This window comes from Euprymna scolopes, chromosome 46, assembly GCF_053919585.1.
Source record: "Euprymna scolopes isolate OS-2025 chromosome 46, ASM5391958v1, whole genome shotgun sequence".
Classification (NCBI taxonomy): domain Eukaryota; kingdom Metazoa; phylum Mollusca; class Cephalopoda; order Sepiida; family Sepiolidae; genus Euprymna; species Euprymna scolopes.
Window position 1 is genome coordinate 1,083,789 of NC_136527.1, and position 15,280 is coordinate 1,099,068.

Genomic DNA, 15,280 nt, shown 5'->3' on the forward strand with positions numbered 1-15,280 from the left:
CGAGGACGTCAACACCTTCCTGCAAACAGTTGAAAAACCCTAACATCGTCATCTCCCCTAACGAGGATATACATGCGACTGGGGACCGCTTGTGAATTTCATACTCCCATGAAACTTCCTCCTTCAGAGGAAGCTGGTTAAACCCTTTCATTGTCTTCATTATAAATTAAACTTATTTTCTGTTTCAATTCTCAAAGGAATCGTTGTTGGATCTATAAAAGTAGTCTGAAAATTACTGTATTTTTTTTTTCTTACATTTAGGCACGTGCATTATCAATGTAATTTTGATATTTAAACACTTTTTTTTAGTAATCAATTATTTATTGAAATCAATAATTCAATAGCATAAAATAATAAAAACTTCTAAAAAAAATCTAGGGTTTGTATTACTGTACACATAGATTCGAAAAAGTTGTCAAAAAACAAATATATAACAAATAAATGTTATCAAAGGCAAAATAAGTTAATTTTCTACCAAACTGGATATAATTCTCGTGTTTTTATTCAATTTAACATGTTTATTTAGCTCGAAAAACATGCAGTGTTTACCGATGTATTGGAAAATTCAAAATGACGGCCGACTATCTCTTAAACATGGTAAGTTCGGGAAAAGATGTTATAAATAATAAAATAGACAAAATACTGTTAGAAATTCGCTCAATATATATTACCGTGACATAGGTTGACATATATTCGGTGTTTTTTAATAGTATTTTGTCTATTTTATTAACAACTTTTTCGAATCTATGTGTACAGTAATACAAACCCAAATATATCCAGTTTGGTAGAAAAGTAATTTATCTTGCCTTTGATAACATTTATTTGTTATATATTTGTTTTTTGACAACTTTTTCGAATCTATGTGTACAGTAATACAAACCCAAATATATCCAGTTTGGTAGAAAAGTAATTTATCTTGCCTTTGATAACATTTATTTGTTATATATTTGTTTTTTGACAACTTTTTCGAATCTATGTGTACAGTAATACAAACCCAAATATATCCAGTTTGGTAGAAAAGTAATTTATCTTGCCTTTGATAACATTTATTTGTTATATATTTGTTTTTTGACAACTTTTTCGAATCTATGTGTACAGTAATACAAACCCAAATATATCCAGTTTGGTAGAAAAGTAATTTATCTTGCCTTTGATAACATTTATTTGTTATATATTTGTTTTTTGACAACTTTTTAGAATCTATGTGTACAGTAATACAAACCCAAATATATCCAGTTTGGTAGAAAAGTAATTTATCTTGCCTTTGATAACATTTATTTGTTATATATTTGTTTTTTGACAACTTTTTCGAATCTATGTGTACAGTAATACAAACCCAAATATATCCAGTTTGGTAGAAAAGTAATTTATCTTGCCTTTGATAACATTTATTTGTTATATATTTGTTTTTTGACAACTTTTTAGAATCTATGTGTACAGTAATACAAACCCAAAAATCTTAATTAAAAATTAAATTGAAAAAATGAAATGCACTAGAACGCATTTGGATTTATCTAGAAACGAGTTAGACATTTAAATCTTAAAGTTAGACATTTAAATCTTAAAGTTAGACATTTAAATCTTAAAGTTAGACATTTAAATCTTAAAGTTAGACATTTAAATCTTAAAGTTAAAAAAAAAAATTAATAATTTTGTCACCCTTTGAAATTTAAAGAATTTTGTAGCATTTAAGTAAGGATTTTTTAATTCTTAGTAAACTCTAAAATTTAAAGTTTTAAAATGTGTGTGTGTGTGTTTTTTTTTAACTTATGAGTCGTCAAACCCAAAGGACCCTTGAGGATAACGATTAATGAGTGTCAGATGGTCAATAAATTGTGTAAATTGGGTAGAATTTGTTTATCTCAGTAGATGGCTTAACAAGAACTTATTTACATTGAACTTGAAAACCATCATGTTATAGTCAGCTGGTTGGTAGGTTGTTTTTGTTTTACGGCATATCAACCCTTTTCGGGTTATTTAATGCAGAATCCAAAGATTTTGAAGAAAAAAATTTTAATAGAATATATTTGTTGTTTTCAAGTCGGTTTCTATTTAACCCATAGTTGGAACCCTAACAGGTACTACCACTCCGGGTCAGAGTGGACCTGGGAGCAATGGTAATTAAAGGGTGGCTCCACACTCCCCAAAGCCCACAAGCTGGGGCCTCACCACTGGATATAGTTTAAGGTCATATCCAGGACCCCCATTGAGGGACTTTTACCCTCTGCAGGGGGGCAGTTGGTGTATTCTAATGCCCCACCGACAGGGCCGGCTATAGTCAGCTGGGAAGCAGCACTGCGGTATTGAGTTCCACATCTATTTACATTTGATAATTTTATAGTGGTTAACTAGTTTTATAACAATTTGATTCAATTAATAGTTTGCTGAGGAAATTCTGAAATGGAACTTTATTTTTTTAATTATTAATTTTAGGTTTAAAATATTTTTTTAAATGAGTTTTTTTTTTAAATGAGTTTTTTTTTCTTTTTAATTCTTTCCGTTTTTTGATAATACAGCTACATCTGTTTCCTTTTTTTTTTATATGGGGCTCACCACTTATCAAGACCTGGAAGCCACTCGGGGATAAGGGTTATTGCATGTACACTAATCAATAGGATAGTGTCATAGTAATCGTTAGTATTGGAGATTTGATAAAGCGTCTTATTTAAGGCGGGCGATTCATCAGGAATTTGTTTATGTTGGACTTGAAGACATCTAAGTTGTAGTCAGGTGGGAAACAAGCAAACGGAAGAGTTCCACAGGCGTGCATTTCTAAGAAAGAGGTGTCATGACATAGACACCAAACAATGGCGCTCTAGTAGGTTAATATGCGTGCTCGCCAAATGCAATCACTTTTCGACCAGTCCTTTATTACTTTACTGTACTTCGTTCTCTGACGTCAGCAGGCCACGTGACTTTAGTTGAGTGGCCTTTTATATACGTAGGCCACACTCGAGTAGATTTATATGCGCGAACACTATAAAAGTTATATTTTCTTTACTCTTAAAGTGTCAGAAAATTTAAGAAAAAAAAAAATACCGTTAATTTCATTGTATTTTTGTATTTTAATTAAAACCCAAAGAAAGTACGAAACAATTAGGTAGAACAGCTTTACTTGATTTGCACGTGTTATTCTCAAAATGTCTGCTGAACATTCGTTTTCATGACCGATGCGTTTTTGAAGGTGACATTTATTATCATTATTTGTTTTTGTTTTTTTTTAAATTATTTCTTTAAACAAATTAATTCTGTATCATTTAATTTCACGGGTAAAACCGCTGTTTAGTGGTCTGAACACAATGTGATGAAAAATTGAGTACCGACGATATTGTTGTATCTTAAATATTTCGAGTTACCGTGATTTTTATTGGGAAGGTTTCTACCAGTATTTTGTTTAATTTTCGATTTTTGAACGATTGTCGAGACTCTCCAGATGACCGCCTCATGTCGGCCATTTTTTCTTGTTCTAAGTTAAGACTCGACACTACTTATGTTTCAAACGAAAACGTTTAACATAAAATCAAAAATTTATTCAGGTAGGTAGAAGAGTAATTTATCATGCCTTTGGTAACACACACACACACACACACACACACACACACACATATATATAATTAGACTACTTTTTCGGGGTTTGTATTTATTACTCTACACATAGATTCGAAAAAGTTGTCAAAAAACAAATATATAACAAATAAATGTTATCAAAGGCAAGATAAGTTACTTTTCTACCAAACTGGATATATTTTTTGTGTTTTTATTCAATGTAACATGTTTATTCAGCTCGAAAACCATACAGTGTTTACCGATGATTGGAAAATTCAAAATGGCGTCTGACTCTCTCTTTAACACGGTAAGTTTGGGAAAAGGTGTTATAAATAAAAAATTGGATAAAATACTGATAAAACTCGCTCAATATATGTTACCGTGCCATAGGTTGACATATATTCGGCTGGTTTTTAATAGTATATTGTCTAGTTTTTTATTTATAACACGTTTTTCCAAACTTACCGTGTTAAAGAGGGAGTGAGGCGGAGGCGCCATCTTGAATTTTCCAATGGTAAACACTGTATGTTTTTCGAGCTGAATAAACATGTTACATTGAATAAAAATACGAAAAATATATTCAGTTAGGTAGAAAAGTAACTTATCTTGCCTTTGATAACATTTATTTGTTATATATTTGTTTTGGACAACTTTTTCGAATCTATGTGTACAGTAATACAAAATCCTTTTTCGTTTTGCTATTTTTGAGCTCATGGACTTTAAGTGTCTGAGGGAGTGGCACTCGTCTGACAAGACGTTGCAATCATCATATATATATATATATATAAAAGAACAAGTAGTTAATAAAATATGTTAAAAAAACACTGAAGAAGAGTTAAAAACATATTTAATTTTAAAAAGGAAGCACAAAATAAGTGGATAGTCCTTAATCCGCGGATTATATATATATATATATATATATATATATATATATATATAGTGATTGTTACTTCTTGACAGAAGACCATCTTTCCCTTGCTTTATTGTTGATTACTCAATTATTTTCATGTATTTTTGAAAAAATATATATATATTTAAAAAAATTTTTTTTTTAATTATAATTATGTACACATATATACACTTATACACACACACACACATATATACATGTGGAGATGTGATCAAGAATGCATCAATTCCTATTTTCTGTTCGAACGAAGGTGGCTCTTCAGACCAGCCCTGCTTTTACACAGTCTGTTGCAAAGGTCACACTTAAACTGAGATTGAGGGATGCCAACCGGTGCTGCTCTACTGTGAACGCTCATATGACGCTTTAGGCCTCCACTCGATTTACAGACCACAGAGCAAACAAATCTGTGCCCTACAAAGTTTACCTCATCAAAGAAAGATTGATCTCCATGTGAACGCTTATGGCTAGCCAGGTCAGCTCCGGATAAAGTCATTTTACCACATAATTCATAGGTGTGGTTCTGCATGAAATCCTCCGACAGACCTGATATATCTGACAGGTTTTTCGTCCGGATATTACGCTTCATTTTTGCATGCTCATATTTTTTTTCTCAAAACTATCACAGCCATGATAGACTAAGGAGCGCCACTTTTTACGATCATTGGAAGCACTTTCCCGACTGAACACGTCAATGCCAAGAGTTTTAAGATTATCTTTGATGTTATCCTTAAAGCATTTCCTCGGTGTATGTTGTGGACACTTTCCTTGTGTAATTTCACCATAGAACAGGCGCTTTGGCAATCTATCGTCGTCCATCCTCGTCAGATGTCCAGCCCACCTCATCTGGTTGCGTATAATCAACTTCTCGATACAAGGTACATCAGCCCGCATGAGAACATCCATATCAGATATAAAAGTGCTCCACCTGATGCCCAGAATGTGTCTCAGGAATTTCTGGTGCACTCTCTCCATGACTTTTATGTGTCTACCATAAGTTGTCCAGGCCTCAGAAGCGTAAAGCAGGGATGGTATATATATATATATATATATATATATATATATATATACACAACCACACACACACACACACACATATATATATGTGTATACATATATATAATACTAAAAAACTTGTTTAGACTACATATGTATGTATGTATGTATGTGTGTATGTATATTTGAGACGTCTCGAGTGGTTTCACCAGATGTGCCTACGGCAAATCTTAGGTGTGGGTTGGCAGATGTATGTCAGTGATGTGAAGGTGCTTGATCGGACCCAATGCCTTAGCATTGAGGCTTACATTATTAAGCATAGACTGAGATAGAGTAGACATGTGGTGAGGATGTTAGACAGTTGACTTCCCAAACAACTCCCTTATGGCGAGCTCGCCGAGGGAGAATATCTGACTCAAAAGCCTAAATTGAGATTTAAGGATTGTTTAAGATCCACGTTAAAAAAATGTGAGATTGATGAAAGAACCTGGGAGAGTCTAACCCTAACCCTAACCCTAAGACAGTAAACGACCAAGTTCTCTCCAATTCTCTCTCCTCTGATCTTGAGCACGTAGTACAATGGGCAAAGGAGTGGCTGGTTACTTTTAATCCATCTAAAACCAAGCTTCTCTCTTTACATCATCAACATTCTAATCCACATTTGTCATCAATTGAAATGAATGGCTCTCGTCTTCAGGAGGCCTCAAGTTTTGACAAGCTTCTGGGCTTGACCATTACTCCTGATCTTAAATGGAACACGTATATCAAATCTGTTGCCAAGGCCGCTGGAAAAATGGTGGGATCTTTCTATCGATCCAGTAAATATCTCACTGCTGATGCTATTCTCTATCTATATAAGAGCCAGGTACGTCCAAGGATGGAATACTGTTGCCACATCTGGGCAGGAGCTGCTAGAAAGGACTTGCCCTGCCTTGATAGAGTTCAAAATAGACTTCGTAGCCTCGTAGGAGATGTCCTTTTCTCCTCCTTGCAACCTCTATCTCACAGAAGAGATGTTGCGAGTTTGTCTCTGATGTATCGTTATTTTCATGGAAAGTGTTCAACTGAGCTTCAATCTATGGTCCCCCCTCGCCAAACTTTCACAAGAAACACTCGTCTAGCTGTAAACACTATCAATAATTTCCCCCACTCTTTATCTGTGCCTAAACCTAAACGTAGATTCCATGAACAAAGCTTCTTTCTTAGAACTGCACGCCTGTGGAATTGTCTTCCGTTTTCCTACTTTCCGGCTGACTACAATATGGTTGTGTTCAAGTCTAAAGTAAATAAGTTCTTGATGGGCCGTTCCATATAGGTTATTAAATTTGCCAAATTTTCATTACTAATGATTACTATATTGACCAATTTCTACTGTACACTCTTTAACCCTTATCCTTGAGTGGCCTCTGGGCCTTGATAAGTGGTGATGCCTTTGTAAAAAAAAAAAAAAAAAAAAGGCACAGATATAGAGTGGGGGAAATTTTTCACAGTGGATTCAGCTAGACGGGTGTTTTTCGTGAAAGATTGGCAAGGGGGAGACCAGAGATTGGAGTTCAGACTAGCACCTGCCATGGAAATAACGATAAAACAAGGATAGGCTCACAACGTCTCTTCTGTGGGAGAGAGGTTGCAGGGTGGAGAAAAGGGCATCCCCCACTAAGCCACGAAGTTTATTTTGTACTCTGTCAAGGCAGGATAGGCTGTTTTTAGCAGCTCCTGCCCAGATATGGCAACAGTATTCCATCCTTGGACGTACTTGGCTTTTATATAGATAGAGAATTGCATCAGTAGTGAGATATCTTCTGGAGTGGTAGAAGGATCCCACCATCTTTCCAGCGCTGTTCACATTACACTTGAACTTCTGCATGTCAGTACAGTTGGGGAAGCAGGAACCCAGAGAGGAGTTCCAAAGTCTAGCAGTTCTGGGAAAGAAACTTTTAGAGTAGAAGTTTTTGTAGCATCTGGGGATCTGTGTAGAGGTGGGATTTTGCTGTTTGTCGTGGGTATTTACATCGACATATAGTTCGTCGAAGCATCCACCATTAAAATACTTGTAAAACAGGCAGAGGGATGCAACATTTCATTGATGGGACTAAGGTTGAAGCTTAGATGACAGTTCAGGATCTATCAGGTTGGCGACTCTCTTTTGAACCCTGTCCAGGAGTGAGAGACTAGTAGCAGATGCACCAGCCCAAATGTGACAACAATACTCCATACATGGGCTAATGGTGGCCTTGTGGAGGTACAGGATATTTTCAAGTGTTAGTAGCTTTCTAGCATGGTAGAGAGAGCTCACGGTAAGTTCTGGGAAAGGTGTTGTAAATAACAAACTAGACAAAATAATATTAAAACCCCACCGAATATATGTCAACTTATGTCACGGTAATAGATATTAAGTGAGTTTCTAACAGTATTTTGTCTAATTTTATATTTATAGCACCTTTTCTCAAACTTACCGTGTTAAAGAGAGAGTCGGGCGCCATTTCGAATTTTCTAATACATCGGTAAACACAGTATGTTTTTCGAGCTGAATAAACATGGGTCATTGAATAAAAACACGAAAAATATATCCAGTTTGGTAGAAAATTAACTTATCTTGCCTTTGATAACATTTATTTGTTATATATTTGTTTTTTGACAACTTTTTCGAATCTATGTGTACAGTAATACAAACCCAATTATTATTTTCAATATTTAAACCCAAAAATGGTATTTTGTTGCATTAAAATAAAATGAATGAGGTAAAACAGATAAAAGATAACTAGAATTAAAAAATCTACCCCCCCCCCCCCCATTAGCACTGACAGCTCCAACATTCGTTTTTTTAACTTCCTTAATGAAATTGGAAGTGATAACATTTTAAAAGATTGAAAGAACAGATAATTGTTTTTGTTATAAAAAAAGAAAATAATGTTTAACATATTGCATCAAATTGCTGTATGTAAGATCCCTTAGAAGCGAATGCAGGCCTCATTTGCGGGCACAACACTTTTGCAATTATATGCCTGTGCCTTGCTTCAAACCCATACACTGATTCAGAAGCTTCGGTTGTTAATTTAACTGCCCTTTCAACACTTTGTGAATGTGAGGGCAAATCTGGCAATTTCAACTTAATTCCATTCATTAGTGAATTCAAAAGTTCATCTTCAGAAAATGTTTCTGTAAATGCCGGTTCACAAACTTCACTCTGTGAAAGGTCAATTAATTCAGACCAATGATTGGCATTAAAGTTGATTCGTGTTATTTTTTAAAAATCTTCTTTGGCCGGCTCCTCTTTCCTGAAAAAAATAGAAAAATTACTTTATTGAGCTAACTTAAAAGTGTAAGATTATCTATTTTAATGTTTATAATGAAATGCAAACATAAATTTAAAATGACTTGATAAATCGACAAGACCAATTTAATCAATATTATATGCATGAATTGTTACTTACCGAATTGACAAAATTTTTTTTTTGCTTCTTCTCTCACTTTGAGGCCATCTGATTTTACCATAGCATACAATATATTTTCAGGTAGCAAAGCAAAAGCATTATGCTGTAAATTTTTTAATGTAATGTGCTGAATTTCAGGTGGCTGTTTCTTGATCCTATTGATCATATTGAAAATATACAGTTGCTGGTTATGGAACTTATTATCTCTTTTTATTTCAAACCAGCTAACTGCATATACTTCAACTATAAATTTAATAAGGCTGTGGAGTTTGCCAGACATTTCTTGAGGATAGGCCCCTCGTGTCCATAAACATATTAGTCTGATGGTCAAAGTTAACCATCTTACCTGATGTATAGGCCCAATTTTCCAGGCAGCAAATTTAGGGTCAAGTTTTCCTCTAGAAATGCCAAGTGCATATTCGAATAAAAGTCTCAAGAGCGAGTCAACACTCAGACAACACCTGGTACGAGTGAAGCCCCGCATGGAGGAGAACATGACCAAAAACTGCATATACTCCATCCCGTGCAGTTGCAGAAAGGTTTACAAGGGTGACACATGCCGCCCCCTTAAAGTAAGGGTGGAAGAACACCAAAAAGCGGTAACTAAAGGGGAGACGGAAAAATCGGGTATAGCCAACCATGTCTGGATGGAGAGGGGACCATCGGCCCCTATGGGATGAAGTAAAAATAATAAACAGAGAGACCCACTGGAAAGTGAGAAAACTTAAAGAAACAGCTCACATGCTCGGACATAACAACCTACTGAGCAAACCAAGCATAGAGCTGAATGCAATTTGGACACCTCTGATAGAGAGAGAAAACCTTGAATAACAACATAGGTTTAACATTAACAAAAACCAACTGAGAATTGTCCTAGTGACATATGGCCGAGTGGTCCTAGACATTGTACCAAAGTTTACAGTTACCCAAAGGTGCTGAGTTCAATCCTGAACGAAGGCAGTGAAAAAGTAACATTTTAAAACAGAGAATCAGCAACTATGTTCCAAAGCCTAGCTGGAGTCCGAACACGGTACCCCCGTAATAATAATAAAGGGTTGGGTTTGAGACTCCTAACAAACGGTTTCCCAGTTCGATACAAAACACCTGACGAAGGCCGGAGGGCAAAATGGCTGAAACGTTGTGACAATAACAACCAAGATGAGAAAGTCAGTCCGACAATCTCAATCAATTCTATCTATATGTTTAAAAAGAGCTCTAAACGGAAGTTCATTTTGATGTAAAGAACAACCTATGGTTTGTAACTTTGGCTGCAGTTTTTTCTCAACAAGTGCTACAAGTCCAGCCTCACAACCTGTATTTGTATTCGTGTTGTCTACTAAAATAGCTTTAATTGTAGATTCATTGTTGTATTCTTTCGGAACAGCAACAACTTTCTCTGCAAGAACATTACGGTTTGCACCAATATTAGGAATAACTCTATGAGTGAGATATTCACTTTTGTGTTCCATCTCTACTGTGAAGGTCAAATAGCGTTCTGGTCCCTTTGCTTTTTTTTAATATTTTCTCTCCATTTGGCCCCAAAATCTCTTTATACAACAATGTATTTTTATCATTTCTCCCATCAATCCTGATACAAACAAGGTTATTAACGATTTCACCGTGTCTTTGATGGGCATTTTCTTTCATTCTTTCCTTTTGTCTATCTAATTTGCATTTATCAATGATAATATCTTTTATATCGACATTAGATTTGAGAAAGCCCATGGCACCCGGTGAACCAAGTGCAAGTGAAATACAAACAATTGCACTGAAAGGGACGGCTAGAATCCTGAAAAGATCTCTTGGTTGGACTCACTAAAATAGGGGTAAATGTCAGACATCTGGTTGGATGTCTTATCCCCTAAAAGAAACAGTTTAAGAAAAATGAAAAAAAAGAGAGAAAGTCAACGCATTAGCAAGGCTGGCTCCAAGGTTGAAAGAAATATCACCCCTGATTAATTCCATAGTATATCGAGGGATTTTGATGAGACTGTAAGCCAAGTACGTCCAAGGATGGAATACTGTTGCCATATCTGGACAGGAGCTGCTAAAAACAGCCTATCCTGCCTTGACAGAGTACAAAATTGGCTTAGTGGGGGATGCCCTTTTCTCTACCCTGCAACCTCTCTCCCACAGAAGAGACGTTGCGAGCCTATCCTTGTTTTATCGTTATTTCCATGGCAGGTGCTTGTCTGAACTCCAATCTCTGGTCCCCCTCGCCAATCTTTCACGAAAAACACCAGTCTAGCTGAATCCACTGTGAAAAATTTCCCCCACTCTATATCTGTGCCTAAATCAAAACGCGGATTCCATGAACAAAGCTTCTTTCTTAGAACTGCACGCCTGTGGAACTCTGTTCCGTCTGCCTGCTTCCCTTCAGACTACAACTTGGATGTCTTCAAGTCCAACGTTAACAAATTCCTAATGAACCGCCCCCTTAAGTAAACACTTCATCAAATCTCCACACTAACGTAATGTACTTGCAATAACTCTTATCCCTGAGTGGCTTCCGAGCCTTGATAAGTGGTGATCACTGTGTAAAAAAAAAAAAGAAAAATGTCTCTCTGGCTCGAAGTATTCAACTTTTGTTGAATCACTATTAGGACTGGAGTGGGAAAGAACAGCATCCTCATCATCAGATGTTCACACATCATTAGATGATGAACAGACTCTCTTTTGTTGTTCGAATTTTTCTGTTTTCCTTTTACATTTTTTTATGTCAGCTTTGTCGATTGGACCAAGTTGGAAAGTACCCTTGGGTCCATTTTTGGCTCTCTGATCTTTTAAATATTCCCTCTCTTCCACTGGAACCTGAAATATAAAATGTTATATTTTGTACAAACAAATGAATATCAAAATATTATTTCATATGAAAATGGTAATAATTGCTTTTTACAAGTTTTTAAGCATTAAATGCAAGCATGGAACTCCATTTAATTTAAATTTTACATGACTTTGTTAATCAAACATACTTAAAAAAATTTTTTTTTTTTTTTTTTTTTTTTTTTACACAGTGATCACCACTTATCAGGGCCCGGAAGCCACTCAGGGATAAGGGTTATTGCAAGTACATAAAGTTAGTGAGGAGATTTGCTGAAGTGTTTACTTAAGGGGGTGGTTCATTCGGAATTTGTTAACATTGGACTTGAAGACATCCAAATTGTAGTCCGGAGGGAAGCAGGCAGACGGAACAGAGTTCCACAGGCGTGCAGTTCTAAGAAAGAAGCTTTGTTCATGGAATACGCGTTTTGATTTAGGCACAGATATAGAGTGGGGGAAATTTTTCACAGTGGATTCAGCTAGACGGGTGTTTCTCGTGAAAGATTGGCGAGGGGGGACCAGAGATTGGAGTTCAGACGAGCATCTGACATGGAAATAACGATAAAACAAGGACAGGCTCGCAACGTCTCTTCTGTGGAAGAGAGGTTGCAGGGTAGAGAAAAGGGCATCCCCCACTAAGCCACAAAGTCTATTTTGTAGTCTGTCAAGGCAGGATAGGCTAATCTTACCCTCTTTTCCAAAAGACAGGTACAAAGTATGTGCTTAGTCTGGCAATGTTCCTTGTTGCACTTAACATTTTTGTCATCACAGCTTAAAATGGGTAGTTTGCATGTACAAGAAGCAATGTCAAACAGCGTATCTAGCTTTTCCTGGAAAAGTTTTTCTTGGAATACAAATAAAGGTTTTCTATTTATCTGTTTTGCTTTCTGGAAACATAAGATCTTCACTTTATTCACAATAGACTTTTCATTTATTAGAGGTAAACAAGGGTTAACTGGCTTCCAAATGCCAATTATATCCTTTGCTATTATTTTAGAAATATCTACCTCTGTTAAGTCTGGATATGTATTTAAAAGAAAATAGCTGTATTGGATGACTTGCCGGAAAATGGGTGGTTCCGTTTTATCTAATGGGGCAGGTGGACCTGAAAATTTTCTTGCATCTTTACTGCGAGTACAAATTGTTGTGCATCTTTTTTCCAACCATTTTTTATTGAAATATCTTAATAGAAAATATATTGTAGTAGGTTATCAAATGCTATACACATTTATTCAATATTACTTAATTAAAATAGAAAACAATGAAATAACATGAAACCAACCATCTTATTTATTTTTGATCGATTTATGGCTTTGGTAAATGGTGACAAAATAATAAAATAAATAAATAATTTATTTAAAATAATTAAGTATTTTTTAGTAATGAAAACCACATTTTTTTAAAATATACAGAATAAATCTAAAATTTTTACAATAGAGAAACAATAAATTTTGAATGAATATTTACAGCATCTAATTTTACTTACCCCCCCCCCCCTTCCCCACGGGGTTAAACTTAGACAAGGTCAGTTTTTCATATGGGAAAAGCTGAAACACCATTGGAGAAAAATTTTTTTAAATTGCCTTAGTCTAGAAGGATTTCTTTTTCATTGACCAACGTCAGAACTTTGAATTTTAAACAATGAAAAACAACTTTTAAATAAAAAATTACAATCTCTTTTTTTTAAGTAATTAAGTCAGTAATATTAATTTATAATGAAATAACATTGTGTTACATATAGGGTGGGGTAATTTCGTGGTGGACTTTGGAGTTGCCTACTTTAGGCTTGCCTTCCCACGAGGTTAAACAATTTTGTAAAACAATAAGATTGAAAATATACGAAAAAAAATTAAAACAGAAATATTTAAAAATTTTCTTTAAAATTAAGTCTATTTAAAATTTTAAAAAATGCATGTAATTAGAATGTTATGCAACAGAAAACTGAATGAATCCACGTGGAAATCACTGTGAATGTAAGCAAAAATTAAAAATGTGTCTTTATTTACTTAGGTTTTCAGTAAAATGCCTTGAAAACCAAACGGAAACTCTCGATATTTTTTACTTGAAAACAACTTACAAGTTTTTTATCAAATATGCATATAAAAATATTAATTTAAAAATGAAATGCATTGAAATGTTTGAATGACAATATTTAGACACTAATATAAACAATATCAAAGGGAGATAATTCCGTATCGCGAGAATTTCACCGTTTTTTTTAATTGGAATTTGTATTTTAATCTATATATTTTATAGTATATCATTTTTTATTAACTATTATTTTATTTTTAGACGACGAGCATGAATATTTCTCATAAAAAATATAGTTTTTTATCTAAATATTGCATTTGTTTTAATGCCTAGTCTAAATTTTACCGGCGTACCTCGTTTGATAACACCGTTATCGTAGTAGAATCATAAATTATTTCCCCATTTAAAGTCATTTCCTCAAATATAAACACAAATTAAGGGAAAAAGATATCATGTGGTCATGTTTTTCTGGTAAATTGCAACTTTCCCAACCCTAGGCCTGTTACCATTCCAAAATCGACCTACCCTACTGGCCAGGCTTGAGGTTGCTTAACTTCGGTAATCTGGTGAGAACCGGTGTGCCAATGTGATTGTGCCGTATAACAGTCTTAGTCTTGGCAGCATTAAACGTTACCATCCATTTTTGTCCCCATTCAACTACAGACGGGCCCTGTCGGTGGGGCATTAGAATACGCCGACTGTCCCCCTGCAGAGGGTAAAAGTCCCTCAATGGGGGTCCTGGATATGACCTTAAACTATATCCAGTGGTGAGGCCCCAGCTTGTGGGCTTTGGGGAGTGTGGAGGCACCCTTTAATTACCATTGCTCCCAGGACCACTCTGACCCGGAGTGGTAGTACCAACTATGGGTTAAATAGAAACCGACGTGAAAACAACAAATATATTCTATTAAAAAAATTTTTCTTCAAAATCTTTGGATTCGGCATGAAATAACCCGAAAAGGGTTGATACGCCGTAAAACAAAAACAACCAACCAACCAATCAACTACAGACGAAAAATCTGGCCTTTTTAAAGAGGTTAGGCAGCGCCCAGAAAAACCATTTCAAATAAATTAAGGAAGTTTGCTGAATCGTCCAAAATATAAATGACTATACGACTAGTAGTAATCGGCCAATATTTATATCCATTATTTATAGACATTATTTTCATACATTTTTTTTTAGTACTTTATATATATATATATATTTTTTTATACACTATTTATATACATTCTCTTTGCTTATTTTACAGAAATTCTTCTTCCTCCCGTCATGATTTTCTCCAAGATTTGTTCATCTCTTTTCCGACAACCCCTCATCACCCACATTTTTAGCCGGCCATCCCTCTGCATTGGTGGTCAGTCTTTAGCACCTGTGGTCACCACATGGGACAAGAATTATTCAACTTCGAAAAAACCAGTCGGACAATATGATACTCCTTCCCCTTATAAAATTTCGCGGCCGAGACGCTATGGATATGACAACAAATTATTCACAGGAGGTAAGTGGAAAGAATATTTGCATCAAACAATACGATGTCTGTCTCTG

At 35.2% G+C, this 15,280-nt stretch overlaps 1 protein-coding gene across 1 annotated transcript in view; it reads left to right on the forward strand.

The window, feature by feature from the left end:
* The first annotated feature begins 3,038 nt into the window (after nt 1-3,038).
* The window catches only part of LOC145270980 (large ribosomal subunit protein mL51-like), a 43,089-nt gene continuing 30,847 nt past the window's right edge, over nt 3,039-15,280 (forward strand). The window contains exons 1-2 of the mRNA XM_080126515.1: nt 3,039-3,184; nt 14,985-15,233. Of these exons, the coding sequence (XP_079982641.1) occupies nt 15,005-15,233 (229 nt within the window). The 5' untranslated portion in view covers nt 3,039-3,184; nt 14,985-15,004. The remainder of the gene's footprint in view (nt 3,185-14,984; nt 15,234-15,280) is intronic.